This window comes from Tubulanus polymorphus, chromosome 7 (genome assembly GCF_964204645.1).
Source record: "Tubulanus polymorphus chromosome 7, tnTubPoly1.2, whole genome shotgun sequence".
Lineage (NCBI taxonomy): Eukaryota > Metazoa > Nemertea > Palaeonemertea > Tubulaniformes > Tubulanidae > Tubulanus > Tubulanus polymorphus.
The window spans coordinates 16472095-16486530 of NC_134031.1; the positions used below are offsets into that span (position 1 = coordinate 16472095).

General features: G+C 36.5%; 2 protein-coding genes across 2 annotated transcripts; one reads left to right on the top strand and one right to left on the bottom strand.

The window, feature by feature from the left end:
* The first annotated feature begins 277 nt into the window (after positions 1-277).
* Positions 278-3995, top strand: LOC141908239 (tumor protein p63-regulated gene 1 protein-like). The gene is made up of 4 exons (XM_074798178.1): positions 278-565; positions 766-857; positions 940-1116; positions 2196-3995. Exons 1-4 carry the CDS (start codon positions 317-319, stop codon positions 2539-2541), a joined length of 864 nt encoding a protein of 287 aa, XP_074654279.1. The 5' UTR covers positions 278-316; the 3' UTR covers positions 2542-3995.
* A 3939-nt stretch (positions 3996-7934) lies between these two features.
* On the bottom strand, positions 7935-14253 carry LOC141908127 (WD repeat-containing protein WRAP73-like). Its single transcript, XM_074797988.1, has 14 exons — positions 14105-14253; positions 13715-13810; positions 13569-13625; positions 13002-13118; positions 12840-12912; positions 12660-12763; positions 12050-12136; positions 11835-11969; positions 11670-11744; positions 11319-11406; positions 11113-11238; positions 10946-11029; positions 10747-10854; positions 7935-10404 (listed from the first exon to the last, which is right to left on the bottom strand). The coding sequence occupies exons 1-14, from the start codon at positions 14171-14173 to the stop codon at positions 10286-10288; spliced, it is 1338 nt and encodes a 445-aa protein (XP_074654089.1). The 5' UTR covers positions 14174-14253; the 3' UTR covers positions 7935-10285.
* Between the last annotated feature and the right edge of the window lie 183 nt (positions 14254-14436).

Below are 14436 nucleotides of genomic sequence, written 5' to 3' on the forward strand. Positions count from 1 at the left end.
GTAGATGAGATCCTTCCGACGTTTCGCGACTAGCTTAATAAATGCTATGAATTTTGAATTCTCGGGATAGTTTTTCTTAGAATAATGTTTTCGGGTTCGATCTAATGTAAATCATATCTAGAGTAAATGAGATATTTTCGATGTTTCGCGACTAGCTTAAATCAGTCTGGTTTCTGCTAAACGCTGGATCTAGTACCTGCCACGCTCTTATCTTTCGAGTGATTGGCTTACCGCGCCCTATCTACGGATACCTTAGTTTGCGACACTTCCGTTCTACTTCCGGGTTGATGAAAAAATAAAAATTGATGCAGTAGTTATGGAGTTAGATGATGTCAAAGTACGAACTGTGAGCGACCTGAACGACGACACTGCACCTACTGGGGCGCAATTCGATAACTCTAAGCTGTCGTTGGGTGATGAACCGGCTGTCGGTTTCGCTGGGTCCGGCGGACGACCGCACAGCGCCAGTCAAAGAAGTCAGGCCAGCACGGGAAGCAGGTCGAGTTTGAAGAACGCTGACAAACAGTTAAGCAACTACGTCAGCAAGGGATTCTTTTGTGTGAAGGTACGACGAAAAAAGTAACGTTACTCCTAGATTGCTTGTATGTACCAAAATAGTTATTTGATCATTGGACTTTTTTTGGTGCTTCAGTCTGATCCAAGCTTTATTAATTAGGAAGACCCCTTTTTATGATAATGATGGGCTTCGTATGAAAATGTCATAAATCTGGGTACGTAATCGATCTGTTTTAAATTTTTTTTTAGAAAGGCTACTTTGAAACTGCCGTCGATGCTTGTAAAAATCAGATCAAAAATGATTTAGATGGTGAAATCAAAGCTGCTTGGCTTCTCACCGAGTAAGTGATAGTCCCATATATAATCCTAAATCAAAAAATTTCGGAGCTTCTTAATTACAACTATTTGATTTATATTCTCTAGAATTGACCATTGGGATAACGAAATCGAGAAGATCGTTATTTTGACCGACACGTCGGTGATAATCGCTAAATACGATTTTGTCGCCGAGAAGATATTACGACACAAACGTATTCTACTGCATACACTTCATTCCTTGTACATCGGAGAATTGATTTACCCCGAAAAGTCAGTCATGCCGTAAGTGAATAATCTCGGATATTTTACGTAGGAATAGAATAATATCATGAGTAAAATCCTGTGATAAGTGAATTGATCTTAGAAAGTTTGTTTAACCCTTTCAGTGCCTCTACACCGCAATGCGGTGTATGAATCAGTGTGATGGATTTTGCTAGTACACCGCACTGCGGTGTATTGATGTAATTCGTTTTTATCTCTATTGAAAGATGGTAGCACCTGTCAAACATAGTGAAATACTAGTAAATAACGATATACGCACCAGGGTGTAGACTCACTATAGTGCTATTCCCGTTATTCAACACACTAGGGTGGAATTTTTCAAAATTTTCAAATTATCTCCAGCACTATAGGGTATTGATTAGTCAGCACTGAAAGGGTTAAAATATTAGAAATATTTCTGGTGGTTGCTTCAGCCTTCTTCAGTCTAATATGACTTGCCAAATAAGTACAATTTTCATTTAAGGCTGAAGAAAGGTGGAAGCAACCACCAGAAATGTTTCTCATATTTTAGATAAACTTTTTAGATCAATTCATTTATTGTGGTATTTAACTCATCGTTTTATCACAGATATTGTGATCCACATCTGATTCAGTCTAACATCATGAATAACTGGAAGCATGTCAGATAGGGTGCCCTAATCGTCTCATTCGACTTTGGATGTCTCTTTAAGTTCTGAAAGTTTAAATTCTATCATCAAACTACGTAAAGAAATAGAATGGGAAAGCTCAAATGCTACTGTGGCAATCAAGGCTCACGAGTAGTTACTCGGTCTTCAATTTCATTCTACATTTCTATTTAAATGGAATGAATTTTTATCTGTAATCATTTATTAATGATAAAACTAACTATACCAATCACTTAGTAGAAAAATGAGTCTTAGGTATATTTTGGTTGGTCCTACGATAATGTATGGATATGGGGGCCTAAAAATACAGTTCAAAGTTGATTGAAAGTGAACTAATTTTGAAATCATAGGTAAGACCAAGTGCGAATTAGTCACGCAATAACTGTTGTTACGGTTCCTCATTGTGAATATTGTAGTAAAAATATGTTTTAGGAAGAGTATTTGATATTTCAGGGAAAGAAAGCACGGAGGAATACGCTTGGCTTGGGGCGACCCGAATAATCTGTCGTTCGGGCAGAAATGGAATCCTTGGAGCTCGACGATTCCGTACGTCACGTTAACGCACCACCCGCTCAGCTACTCCTCGGAGTTTCAGGAGACGGTCACGTACAGCGCCAACGATTTCTTCGAGTCGCTCGAATCGGCGGTGAAAGCCGCGTACCAACGCAAAAACCCCGGACAACAAGTAATGGTCATCGAAGGCAACATCCTGGTCGAAACGTACGCCAGTCTAGGCTCGATGGTTTTCAATCAGAGTTTCCTGGGTTACTCACGCGAGCGCGGCGGAGTCAGCTTCTAATCGTTCTTTTTCCATCGTTAGGCAAATCATAGTTAAGGCAATCATGGCTAAACTAAATACTCTTTATTCTACATCTATACATCTAATTGTGTGATAACTCTAAATGATTTCTATATCTAACTTGTCTTATGAATTTCAATGTTGCAGTGTCTTATCAGGGAAATCGAAAAAGGGGCGGATTTAGGGCATGTTCTCAGAGGTCTGGACCCTGCCTTCCCATTTAGGTTGCCCTTTGCGTCAATTCAAAGATCGTTAAAAACATACTTGACCCTCATCCTTTTGGAAATTGCATATTTTCGGATTTATTTCTTACCACCAAAGGTGGAGCCCCGCTAGTAGCAAATAGCATGGCTGCTTTTCTGAAAAATGCCTATTCTTTTCCTCTGGACCACAGCCTTCCAATTTTCCTAGATCTGCCCCTGGTAGAATGAATATTCAGTACTTTTTACTTAGCACGTTGTTTTCCGTTTTTTGGTCATATAAACATTGATGGTTACAAAACAATTTGTAGACAATGGAAACTCAGCCAATTGATATAGATACTCACGCAAATCAGGGAAAATATTCATTTAATTTTTTTACGCAATTTTGTTACCCATTCGAAACGTTCGAATTCAAATATTGGCCAGTAACTAGATTGTGTATCTCATAATCACTTCTATTCCTATATGTCTCGATTCGTAACTACTTTTCTGTCTCATACTCAAGCGAAACATGAGACCATGACTGGAATTTTGCCTGATCTTTCGCAAATTCTAATCACTATTTCAGTAGTCAGTTGTAAAATGAACATGAGCAATGAACATACCGTAGTTGTAAATGATAATCTGGAACCAGTTGCATAGTCATGGCTTAGACTTAAGACCAGTCTAAGACCTACTTTGTTCTATAGCAAATCTAACAACTTAAGACCAGTCTTAAGATTTAAGACCACTCTTGGACTTAAGTCACAACTGTGCAACTGACTTGTTGTCCGCTGCTGTTTAAAATACGGCTGCTCGGATTAAGTAAAACCGGATAAAATGTACAATGAATTTAGATTTAACCACCGTGTATGAAAATGAAAGTCATATTGGAAGCATTTATCACCCAGTTCCTGTAATAATAAAACAATTAAATCAATGAATTCTTCGCTCCTTAAAGATCATCATGTTGTTGAATGGATCTGTTCCTTTTCAAAAGTGATATTAAGATAGTAGTTTTAGTTCTTTATGTAGCTTGGGGAGGGGGACTATTTAATTATTTTTGCGTCTGATTAGCATTTAGTCTTCCGATAGAACTATTTAATCAGTTGATTCACAGTATGCAATAATTACAATGCTTTAAGGGGGAAGCATAAAATATATAGATATATTGCATACACATAGTATAGATGTATGTACATGGATTTTTGATTATGAAAATCTATTCTCTATATTTATTCTATTTACAGTTGATCATAAATTAATATATATATATATATATATATATATATATATATATATATATATATATATATATATATATATATGCGGTATACACTTGTTGTCAATTGTTGAAAAAATGAAGTGATATAAGGCAGGTTTCGATTGGTCTCTTCCGATTCTGTAATACTTGTTCATAGACCGTAATACGCTCTGTCAAACCTGCCTGAATATTCAAAGATCATAAGCCACAGTTTGAAGTGGATGCATTCGATTTTCTGTTATATTCAGGACCACAATCTGCGCTTATTTTGATAAAAATTATTTGGAAAATTGTTACCTAGTAGACAAAATTTTCTCAGACGATTTCACTTAAAGGTTTGAAATTTGAAAAAGTACCGGTACTTCCAATGATATTTATGTTCGATTCTTTTTAAATTCATATTCAAAGGTATCGATATTTATAATTTATGAATCCTATAAAGCTTTCTCTTGCCAAACCTCTGCGATAAATGCGGCTTGAAAAAATGCATTTCATAATTTCTCATCGTCCGATGTTTTTTTTTTAATCAGAAGAAATTGTTATAGTTATAATTGAATAGAAGGGTTATGGTATTAAAGGGTGTTGTTTAGGACCACCACACGTGGTCAGTGTGATGATAACGATGTAGATTTTGGATCAGTGTTTTGACAATGTGTAAATTTCATCTTCCAATCACTCGGCATGAGTTGTACAATATTCATATTGTAGCTTTATTGTTTTATAATAAAATCATGAAAATCATTTAATGATGGTTTATTTTTTTGTGAGCAGAATTTTGCTTTGTCTCTGGAAGCTTTTGGCCTTCATGCTGAATTGATATGAGTAGTTGCTGGTTTCTTTGATGAATCATGCGTCCAGTGGTCCAGTGGTCTTTATGTAACAAAATGGACTCAGACTGAATGAAATGACCACAAAATCAACATATGCTAAATAAGCATATATGCTAATTAATAATATGCTAAATAAGAACATTTGTTTAGATGCAAGGACTGTCCTACTGTCTGATAGAAAGTCTGCCTGCAGAGAACTACACACGTAAGCCGCATTCACACTACCACTAGACTTGCTATGGATCCCTACCTGGAACCGGCCGAACTCGGAGCGGACCAAATCAGACAGAGTTCAGTTAGCCTATACATTATCTTTTAGGCAATATAGAAATTATATGATATCTGAAAATAATCTAGCTTGATGACCATATATTGCGTTTGAATTCATACTACGGAGTACGATTTAAAACGAACCTGGTATCATTGCTGCCCACATACAGAATTAGTCCGTTCTGGAATTTGGAATGGACCTGGTTCGCTCTTTCTTGGACTGAACAAATTTGGAATGGATATTTTGCGACTGTGAACGCTCGGTCCAGTCCAAATTCTTACTACTACAATTGCTACCATTATCCATTAAGAAAAATTCTATAAATGCTTTTTCAGTGAAAAAAGATCAGGCTTGATGAATGAACAAACTTAGCACCCTACCAAAAGATCTGATTCAAAGATGAAAATATTTCAAGTTTTTACGTTGAATTTATTCTAACTCGATAATAGATCATAAATTATACACATGTATTTCAAGATGAATACATTATGACAGAAGTTGCTTTGAAATTAGTGGGGTATGCCTACTTCAAATCCAGCATTTGAAACACTTGGTCATTAAATGCTGAAGCATCACTCTTCTTCTTTTCAACGAAAGCTTCAGCCGCTTCAACAATTTTCACCTTGTCATCAGACGACAATGGATTCTTTTTGTTTAATCGTTCTCGAAGGTAATACGCGTTAATGATGAATCTAGCCACTTGTTTACCATTTCTTTTCAGGATTTTAGACGGCTTGGAACGTTTAACTATGACCTCTGCATCACTTACAACAATCAGAACTATCAATATCAAGACTAAGGGAACAGAATACCTCATCTTTTATCAATACAACTGCAATATAGAATGATAACTACATTTCAGCTTCGGTAGAAAAACCCTTCCACTTATCTATAACCCGGATCCAGTGTCACAGTTCTAATTCAGAGTTAACTCTTGAGTCAAAATTAGTTCGTTTTCCATGTTTTAACTCCGAGTCAAATCTTAACTCACATCTATGGAACTGGGTCCAGAGAACCTACTGCTAGATCTAATTGTATTACGTACCTTTACCGTCTTGAACAAAGTTTTTCTGGAAATACAAAACACAACATTATTTCCAGACATTTTATACTCTTGAGGGAAAATTAATAGCTGCTATTAGTCAATCCCTGTTTTTCAGATGAAACAAACTACTAATCCGTACATTATTAAATTTTCAATAAGATGGAGACCTTACGATCATTTGAAACCAGGCGTCTAATGATCCAATCACAGAACAGCACCTGGGATGTAACGGATCATCATCTATTTCTAAGAGAAGATTTTGTGGTAAACTTCTGTTACTAGATTTATACATGTAGATGTATTTCTTAACGCAATGAGTTCTCTCTTAAATTTGGTGTACTCTAAGTTGGTCAAGTTTGACTGTATTTAAGGTGCAAATAGAATCAGATCCAGTGAAATAATCACAGAAAACATCAGAATCATACTAAATAAGAACATTTATTTGGTTGCAAGGACTGTTCTATTGTTTAATAGCACGTCTGCCTGCAGAGAACTACACACTAGTATAAACACTATAACACTGCACACCAAGAATTCGCCCCAAAAATACAATATTATTTGTCACGATCAATCCATAAAAATTCACACTTTCAATAAAAGTTTTTCAGTTAAAAAAATAACGGTTGATGAGGAATGAAAACACCTTTCACCCTACCAAAAAATCTAATGCAAAGATGAAAATGTCTCAAGTAATTAGTTTATTCAAACTTCAACTTGATAATGGATCATATTTCAAGATAAATACATCATGGCACGGGGACCCCGGGGCTCTTTAGAATTACTTCTTCCTCTGACAAACCCAGCATTTGAAACACTTGGTCGTTAAATGCTGAAGCATCACTCTTCTTCTTATCAACGAAAGCTTCAGCCGCTTCAACAATTATCGCCTTGTCATCAGACGACAATGGATTCTTTTTGTTTAATCATCTCGAAGGTAATACGCATTAATGATGAATCTAGCCACTTGTTTACCATTTCTTTCCAGGATTTTAGACGGCTTGGAACGTTTAACTACCACCTCTGCATCACTTACAACAATCAGAACTATCAATATCAAGACTAAGGGAACAGAATACCTCATCTTTTATCAATACAACTGCAATATAGAATGATAACTACATTTCAGCTTCGGTAGAAAAACCCTTCCACTTATCTATAACCCGGATCCAGTGTCACAGTTCTAAGTCAGAGTTAACTCTTGAGTCAAAATAAGTTCATTTTCCATGTTTTAACTCAGAGTCAAATCGTAACTCACATCTATGGAACTGGGTCCACAGAACCTACTGGTAGATCTAATCGTATTACATACCTTTACTGTCTTTAAAAAAGTTTTCCAGAAATGCAAACCACAACATTATTTCCAGACATTTTATACCCTTGAGGGAAAATGAATAGCTGCTATTAGTCAATCCCTGTTTTTCAGATTAAACAAACTACTAATCCGTACATTATTAAATTTTCAATAAAGATGGAGACCATACGATCATTTGAAACCAGGTGTCTAATGATCCAATCACAGAACAGCACCTGGGATGTAACGGATCATCATCTATTTCTAAGAGAAGATTTTGTGGTAAACTTCTGTTACTAGATTTATACATGTAGATGTATTTCTTAACGCAATGAGTTCTCTCTTAAATTTGGTGTACTCTAAGTTGGTCAAGTTTGACTGTATTTAAGGTGCAAATAGAATCAGATCCAGTGAAATAATCACAGAAAACATCAGAATCATACTAAATAAGAACATTTATTTGTTTGCAAGGACTGTTCTATTGTTTAATAGCACGTCTACCTGCAGAGAACTACACACTAGTATAAACACTATAACACTGCACACCAAGAATTCGCCCCAAAAATACAATATTATTTGTCACGATCAATCCATAAAAATTCACACTTTCAATAAAAGTTTTTCAGTTAAAAAAATAACGGTTGATGAGGAATGAAAACACCTTTCACCCTACCAAAAAATCTAATGCAAAGATGAAAATGTTTTAAGTAATTAGTTTATTCAAACTTCAACTTGATAATGGATCATATTTCAAGATAAATACATCATGGCACGTGGACCCCGGGGCTCTTTTGAATTACTTCTTCCTCTAACAAACCAAGCATTTTAAACACTTGGTCGTTAAATGCTGAAGCATCACTCTTCTTCTTATCAACTAAAGCTTCAGCCGCTTCAACAATTATCGCCTTGTCATCAGATGACAATGGATTCTTTTTGTTTAATCGTTCTCGAAGGTAATACGCATTAATGATGAATCTAGCCACTTTTTTACCATTTCTTTCCAGGATTTTAGACGGCTTGGAACGTTTAACTACCACCTCTGCATCACTTACAACAATCAGAACTATCAATATCAAGACTAAGGGAACAGAATACCTCATCTTTTATCAATACAACTGCAGTATAGAATGATAACTACATTTCAACTTCGGTAGAAAAACCCTTCCACTTATCTGTAACCCGGATCCAGTGTCACAGTTCTAATTCAGAGTTAACTCTTGAGTCAAAATTAGTTCGTTTTCCATGTTTTAACTCCGAGTCAAATCTTAACTCACATCTATGGAACTGGATCCAGAGAACCTACTGGTAGATCTAATTGTATTACGTACCTTTACTGTCTTTAAAAAAGTTTTCCAGAAATGCAAAACACAACATTATTTCCAGACATTTTATACTCTTGAGGGAAAATGAATAGCTGCTATTAGTCAATCCCTGTTTTTCAGATGAAACAAACTACTAATCCGTACATTATTAAATTTTCAATAAAGATGGAGACCATACGATCATTTGAAACCAGGCGTCTAATGATCCAATCACAGAACAGCACCTGGGATGTAACGGATCATCATCTATTTCTAAGAGAAGATTTTGTGGTAAACTTCTGTTACTAGATTTATACATGTAGATGTATTTCTTAACGCAATGAGTTCTCTCTTAAATTTGGTTTACTCTTAGTTGGTCAAGTTTGACTGTATTTAAGGTGCAAATAGAATCAGATCCAGTGAAATAATCACAGAAAACATCAGAATCATACTAAATAAGAACATTTATTTGGTTGCAAGGACTGTTCTATTGTTTAATAGCACGTCTGCCTGCAGAGAACTACACACTAGTATAAACACTATAACACTGCACACCAAGAATTCGCCCCAAAAATACAATATTATTTGTCACGATCAATCCATAAAAATTCACACTTTCAATAAAAGTTTTTCAGTTAAAAAAATAACGGTTGATGAGGAATGAAAACACCTTTCACCCTACCAAAAAATCTAATGCAAAGATGAAAATGTCTCAAGTAATTAGTTTATTCAAACTTCAACTTGATAATGGATCATATTTCAAGATAAATACATCATGGCACGGGGACCCCGGGGCTCTTTAGAATTACTTCTTCCTCTGACAAACCCAGCATTTTAAACACTTGGTCGTTAAATGCTGAAGCATCACTCTTCTTCTTATCAACTAAAGCTTCTAAGGCGCAATTTGGGTTGAATTTCTAAAACTATAGTTCATCTCGGTTACTAGGATTATTCGTGGTACAGTCAAGCTCAGTTAAACCATCATTAGATAAGTCATCGCATCACTTCATTTTAGTCCCATTTTGTATTTTCGATTCAATTTGCCAAATGTAAGTAGTCATTTCGATAAGTCACCCCAGTGACAATTTATCCGAGTTGAGACTGTTTACCCGTACATGTATTTCTAAATGAGTACCCACACGATAAATACAAATTGAATACAATTCAAGAAACAGGAGTATACCGGCACAGGTATTGCCCGCTTTTTTTCTAACACGAATTATAGATTAATCAACAATGATCTCAATAATAAAAGCATAATTAATTCAATCAGCAAAATGCAGTCTCCTAGAAAATAATGCATAGGAGACACGTCGGAAATGCTTTTCTTAATACACATATGAAAGCTGAGTACATATAGGTTTTAAGTAGACAGTACCGGTAATCTAGAAAATGATATAAACGGGACGGTTTCAACTGCTTTATAAATGAAACCAGCTCAAATACACACAGCAGTAACTTTGTTCGCATATAATGATAACATAATTTTCGCCCAAATCATCAACAGTTCTATAGTACAACGCTGCAAGTCGGTAAGTCCGTCTGGTTTACGTTGCGGACTTATTGAGCATCGTCCGATTCCGTATCGGACAAGAAACAGATGCACATCGAATCGCGACCCATTAAAAGAAGGGACGTTCCGTCCGGATGCCAGCGTAACGACGTCACTTGGAATACAGCTGAAATGAATCGATCGTAAGGAGTTAATGATCCTTACAAATACAGGGATATACTTCCCGATTTCTAAATTATTATTTCCAATGAATGAGTTTCAGATTCTCTTTCAGTTTTGACCATCATATCAGCTTATTCAAAAAAAAAAATTTTGAGTCCACCATCTCCAAATCGTATCAAGAGGTGATTTAATGATTTGACAAATCGATTTGAATTTGATGCCGTGTTAAATTCAAAGATTAGACCAAATCAAATTTGATTATGACAAGATAAAAATGATTTTACTTAAAATCAAATTTAATTAGATGTGATAAATTCGCCTTTGTTATCCTACGACATATACTTACATTCAACAGGTATTTCAACGGACAACGCGCCAGCCGGTGACCACATGTAAATCTTATCGGTACCGGTACACAGAGCTAAACGAGTATTCACCGGATCCCATTCGACACCTACAAAACAAAATACATGCGTTTACAACAGGTTCGATTAACGTTCAAAATCGCTATTGCTGAGATATGGAATTCTACCTGGACCACTTACATTTGATTGGACTGTTCTGCACAAGAATGACGGCCAAATTTAGCGCTATTATATCCCAGATCCACAGGGTATGAGGCATGTTGTCTATAATGAAATAAATTTCAAAATACTACACCGATCTCTTAATTACAAATGGTTCTTACAGGAAAATTGAGAGCGGAAGTTACCATTTCGAGTGAACATGTATCGGTTATCTTTACTGAACGCCACACATCCGACCCCGAGTTTAGGGTTCGCTTTTTCCAGATCCGGTTTCACGGTGGGTATCTGAATCGGTCCCTCGATCACTTCATCTGCGTGAAAACATACCCAATCAAAATCTCTTACTCGAAATTCGTGAAAAAAAAAAACCACAAAATCTCATATTACTTACATTTACTTGGGGCCGAAGTCAATTTAGAATTGATCTGGATTCCTCCAATGTTCGGCGTTGGTCGTTTTTCCACCTCGTTGTAAGCTACCTGCGGATGGAAAAAGAATCAAAAGTCCATGATTCTGGCAACAGAACCGATTTAATCAATGCTTAATCTGTAACGGGGTCCCTACAGATCAGTCATTCCAGAATTCAAGGCCTTTCCAGGAGAATATTTCAAATTTCGAGTAGTGTATGCATCACTTTCGCAAGTTACTCTAGACTGCTCATAAATTTTACTGCTTACGGTATCTCAGTTAACCATTTAATTTGTGTGTATAAGTCCTACGATTACTAACTAGGCCCACGTACCTTTAATTCATCGATCTGTTTCGGATGTTCTTGCTCGGCTACTGTTCTCCACGTGATATGGTTAAGTATTCGTACCTGAATATACGATCAAATCGGTTACGCTCGATTCAAGTGACATAAAGGGAACTGAAATTTATCGTTTCACGGCAGGACGAGGCCGAGTACCTTTTCATCGTAGCTGCCTAAAGCGAGGAACTGACTCGTCGGTGACCAGGCCAAACTCTTAATACCTAAAGCGTAGTCGTACGCGCTGTAACTGGCTAAACATCGTCCATCCACTGAATACAGCAATACTTTATACTACAAAATCATCAAAATATAGTTACGGAGAAATTCTATTGATTGTCCGTTCGTAAGGGTACGGCGCTCGTTATATCTACCTGAAGACAAGTGTCCCATACGGCTAATACTCGGCCGTCCGGCGACCATTGGACTCCTTTTAAATCATCGGTTTCTGTTTCAAAATGCTACAAATATTCATTAGATTTCATGGTTACTGATTTCATTTCCAATCTCAATACTAATTTCAAATGCAGCAGGTGCAGATTCAGCCTACCGCCTTCACTGCTTGAGCGGTGGGCATAGACAGGCAAAACTCAGAAACATCAGGATTCCCTTATTTTGGATATGTGGAAAATTTAATTTGACATCCCCATAACTGTGTAAATTACCGGTACTGTATCTGGAGGTAGTAAAATGCAAATTATCTGGGAGGAACCCTATACCCGCCTGTGGTGCCTTGCCTCTAGGGCCAACTTTGGTTATGTGAGTTAGTCCACCAATAGCCGAACTAAGTGAAACAGAATGTCAGTTACCGGGTAGTCAGAACAATGGTCTGGAAATAATTCAGAAATTAAGCGCATTCGCTTATCAGTTCCAACCACTAGTCGACTAGATACGAAAACCGAATTTGGCCCTGACTGAGCCGGGGACTCAGAAACTGAGGCTGGACCCAAGTCGGTATTGATTTCATTATAGAATAAACCGTACCTTAACGAGTTGCCAGGTCGAACAGGCAAAAATACTGATATAATCTTTACAGTCTCGACGTTCAGCGAGGGCCATGTACTTTCCACCGGTGCTGAAATCGACGCCTGCAAAACCAAATTGAACCATTAGAGACGGTTTCGTAAATTACCGGTAAGAAAATATTTCGAAATATTCAGTTACCTTTCTGACAAGCTTTAGGGTATTTGATGTAGGACACCGATTTGTTCAACAGTGACCAAACGGTCATACGGATCTGAAAAGTTTAGAAGTAAAAACTTCGACGATTTCGGGCCACACGATTTTCATCGGGATTATCAAATTTTGAGAAAAAAAATGACTTACATGAAAGTCAGCAGTAGTTAGAATATGCCTCCCATCTGGAGCCCAACATACATCGGCTAAACCAGCCGAGCCTTCGTCTATTTTACAAGTCCACGACGGTTCCTCCAACGACCAAACCTATCAATTATTAATTATCCACCAGTTAATCTAGTCTCAGCCAGGCATAGAGCCCTTTCGTACTCTGTACAAGCACTCTGGAATACTTAAAACCTAACACAATTATATCCACTCCATCAATCAATGTTTTCAAATCAAACCTAAAAACTCTCAATTTAGAACACAAATTCTGATTTGGTCCGTTCCAAATTTGGCTCGTTCCAGGTACGGACCGGTCTAACTAGTGGTAACGCGGAGCCTACTGTCTACACATTCTTTAGTCATATGTTCATTTAAAGAATAATTGATTTAACTGTTTTTAGATTTTTTTCTGTTCTCTTTTGGCCTATGTAAAGCCAATGAGCACATTTCATATGGATTTTAGGCTCAACAGATATAAGTATGATTGAAATACTTTTTTCGAGATAATTTTTATAAATAGGGTGCCCATATAAGCAATGCGTTTTGTACCTGAACTAGACCACGTTTGTACATTCCACATAAGACGAATAATGAATCAGACGACCACTGAAAAGAGAGAATGGTTTAAAAAAGTTATGGAAAAGAGTTAGCTGAAAACCTGAATAATTCAGAACTAATAAAGATCTATTAGTTACCTCAATGTGTTGAATACTGTCCAAGCATGCATATAGTTGTAGTATTTGTAGGGTCTTCGTGTCCCGAACCACTAATCTATACTGAACGGCATTGGCCTGCAAAATAAACAATATAGTTATAAACATTATTTAGAAAAGATTTTCCAAAGTAACCAAACCCAAATCTCTCTAGACTCTAAATTTGCACGAAAACTGAGCAGACAAATCAAATTAGCTAATTGAATGTACAGCATCATATTGAAATCCGATTAACAATTTGATTGAATTTATTAAACATTAATTTAGTGGGATTGTTCATGTAGATTGTTTTTCAAACAGCGATACGAATTTCGCGGTAAAAATTGAATGAATCGAACCTGGAACAACTAAAAAGTACCAACAAATACTCACTAAATAATCCCCGTTAGGAGAAAACTTGCATAGATGATTCGATTGTTTGAACAATTCGGAGAAATTCATAATTGTGTTCGCTCAAAATATCATCTAAATATGTAAGAAATTGCTATTTTGGAACAAATTTGGGAGAAATTTCAGAACCCGGAAGTGTTTTATCCTGCCTATATCGGGCGCATGCGCACTCCAGCCGAAAACCCGCCGCTAAAATGTTTAGAGATAAAAAGTGTAGAAAATTTAAGATCTGAATAGCCAAAACTTGTAGATAATTCTAAATTGGTGTCTTGAAACGATTCAAAAGATTTTATGAGTTGTTATTTAGTTCAAGG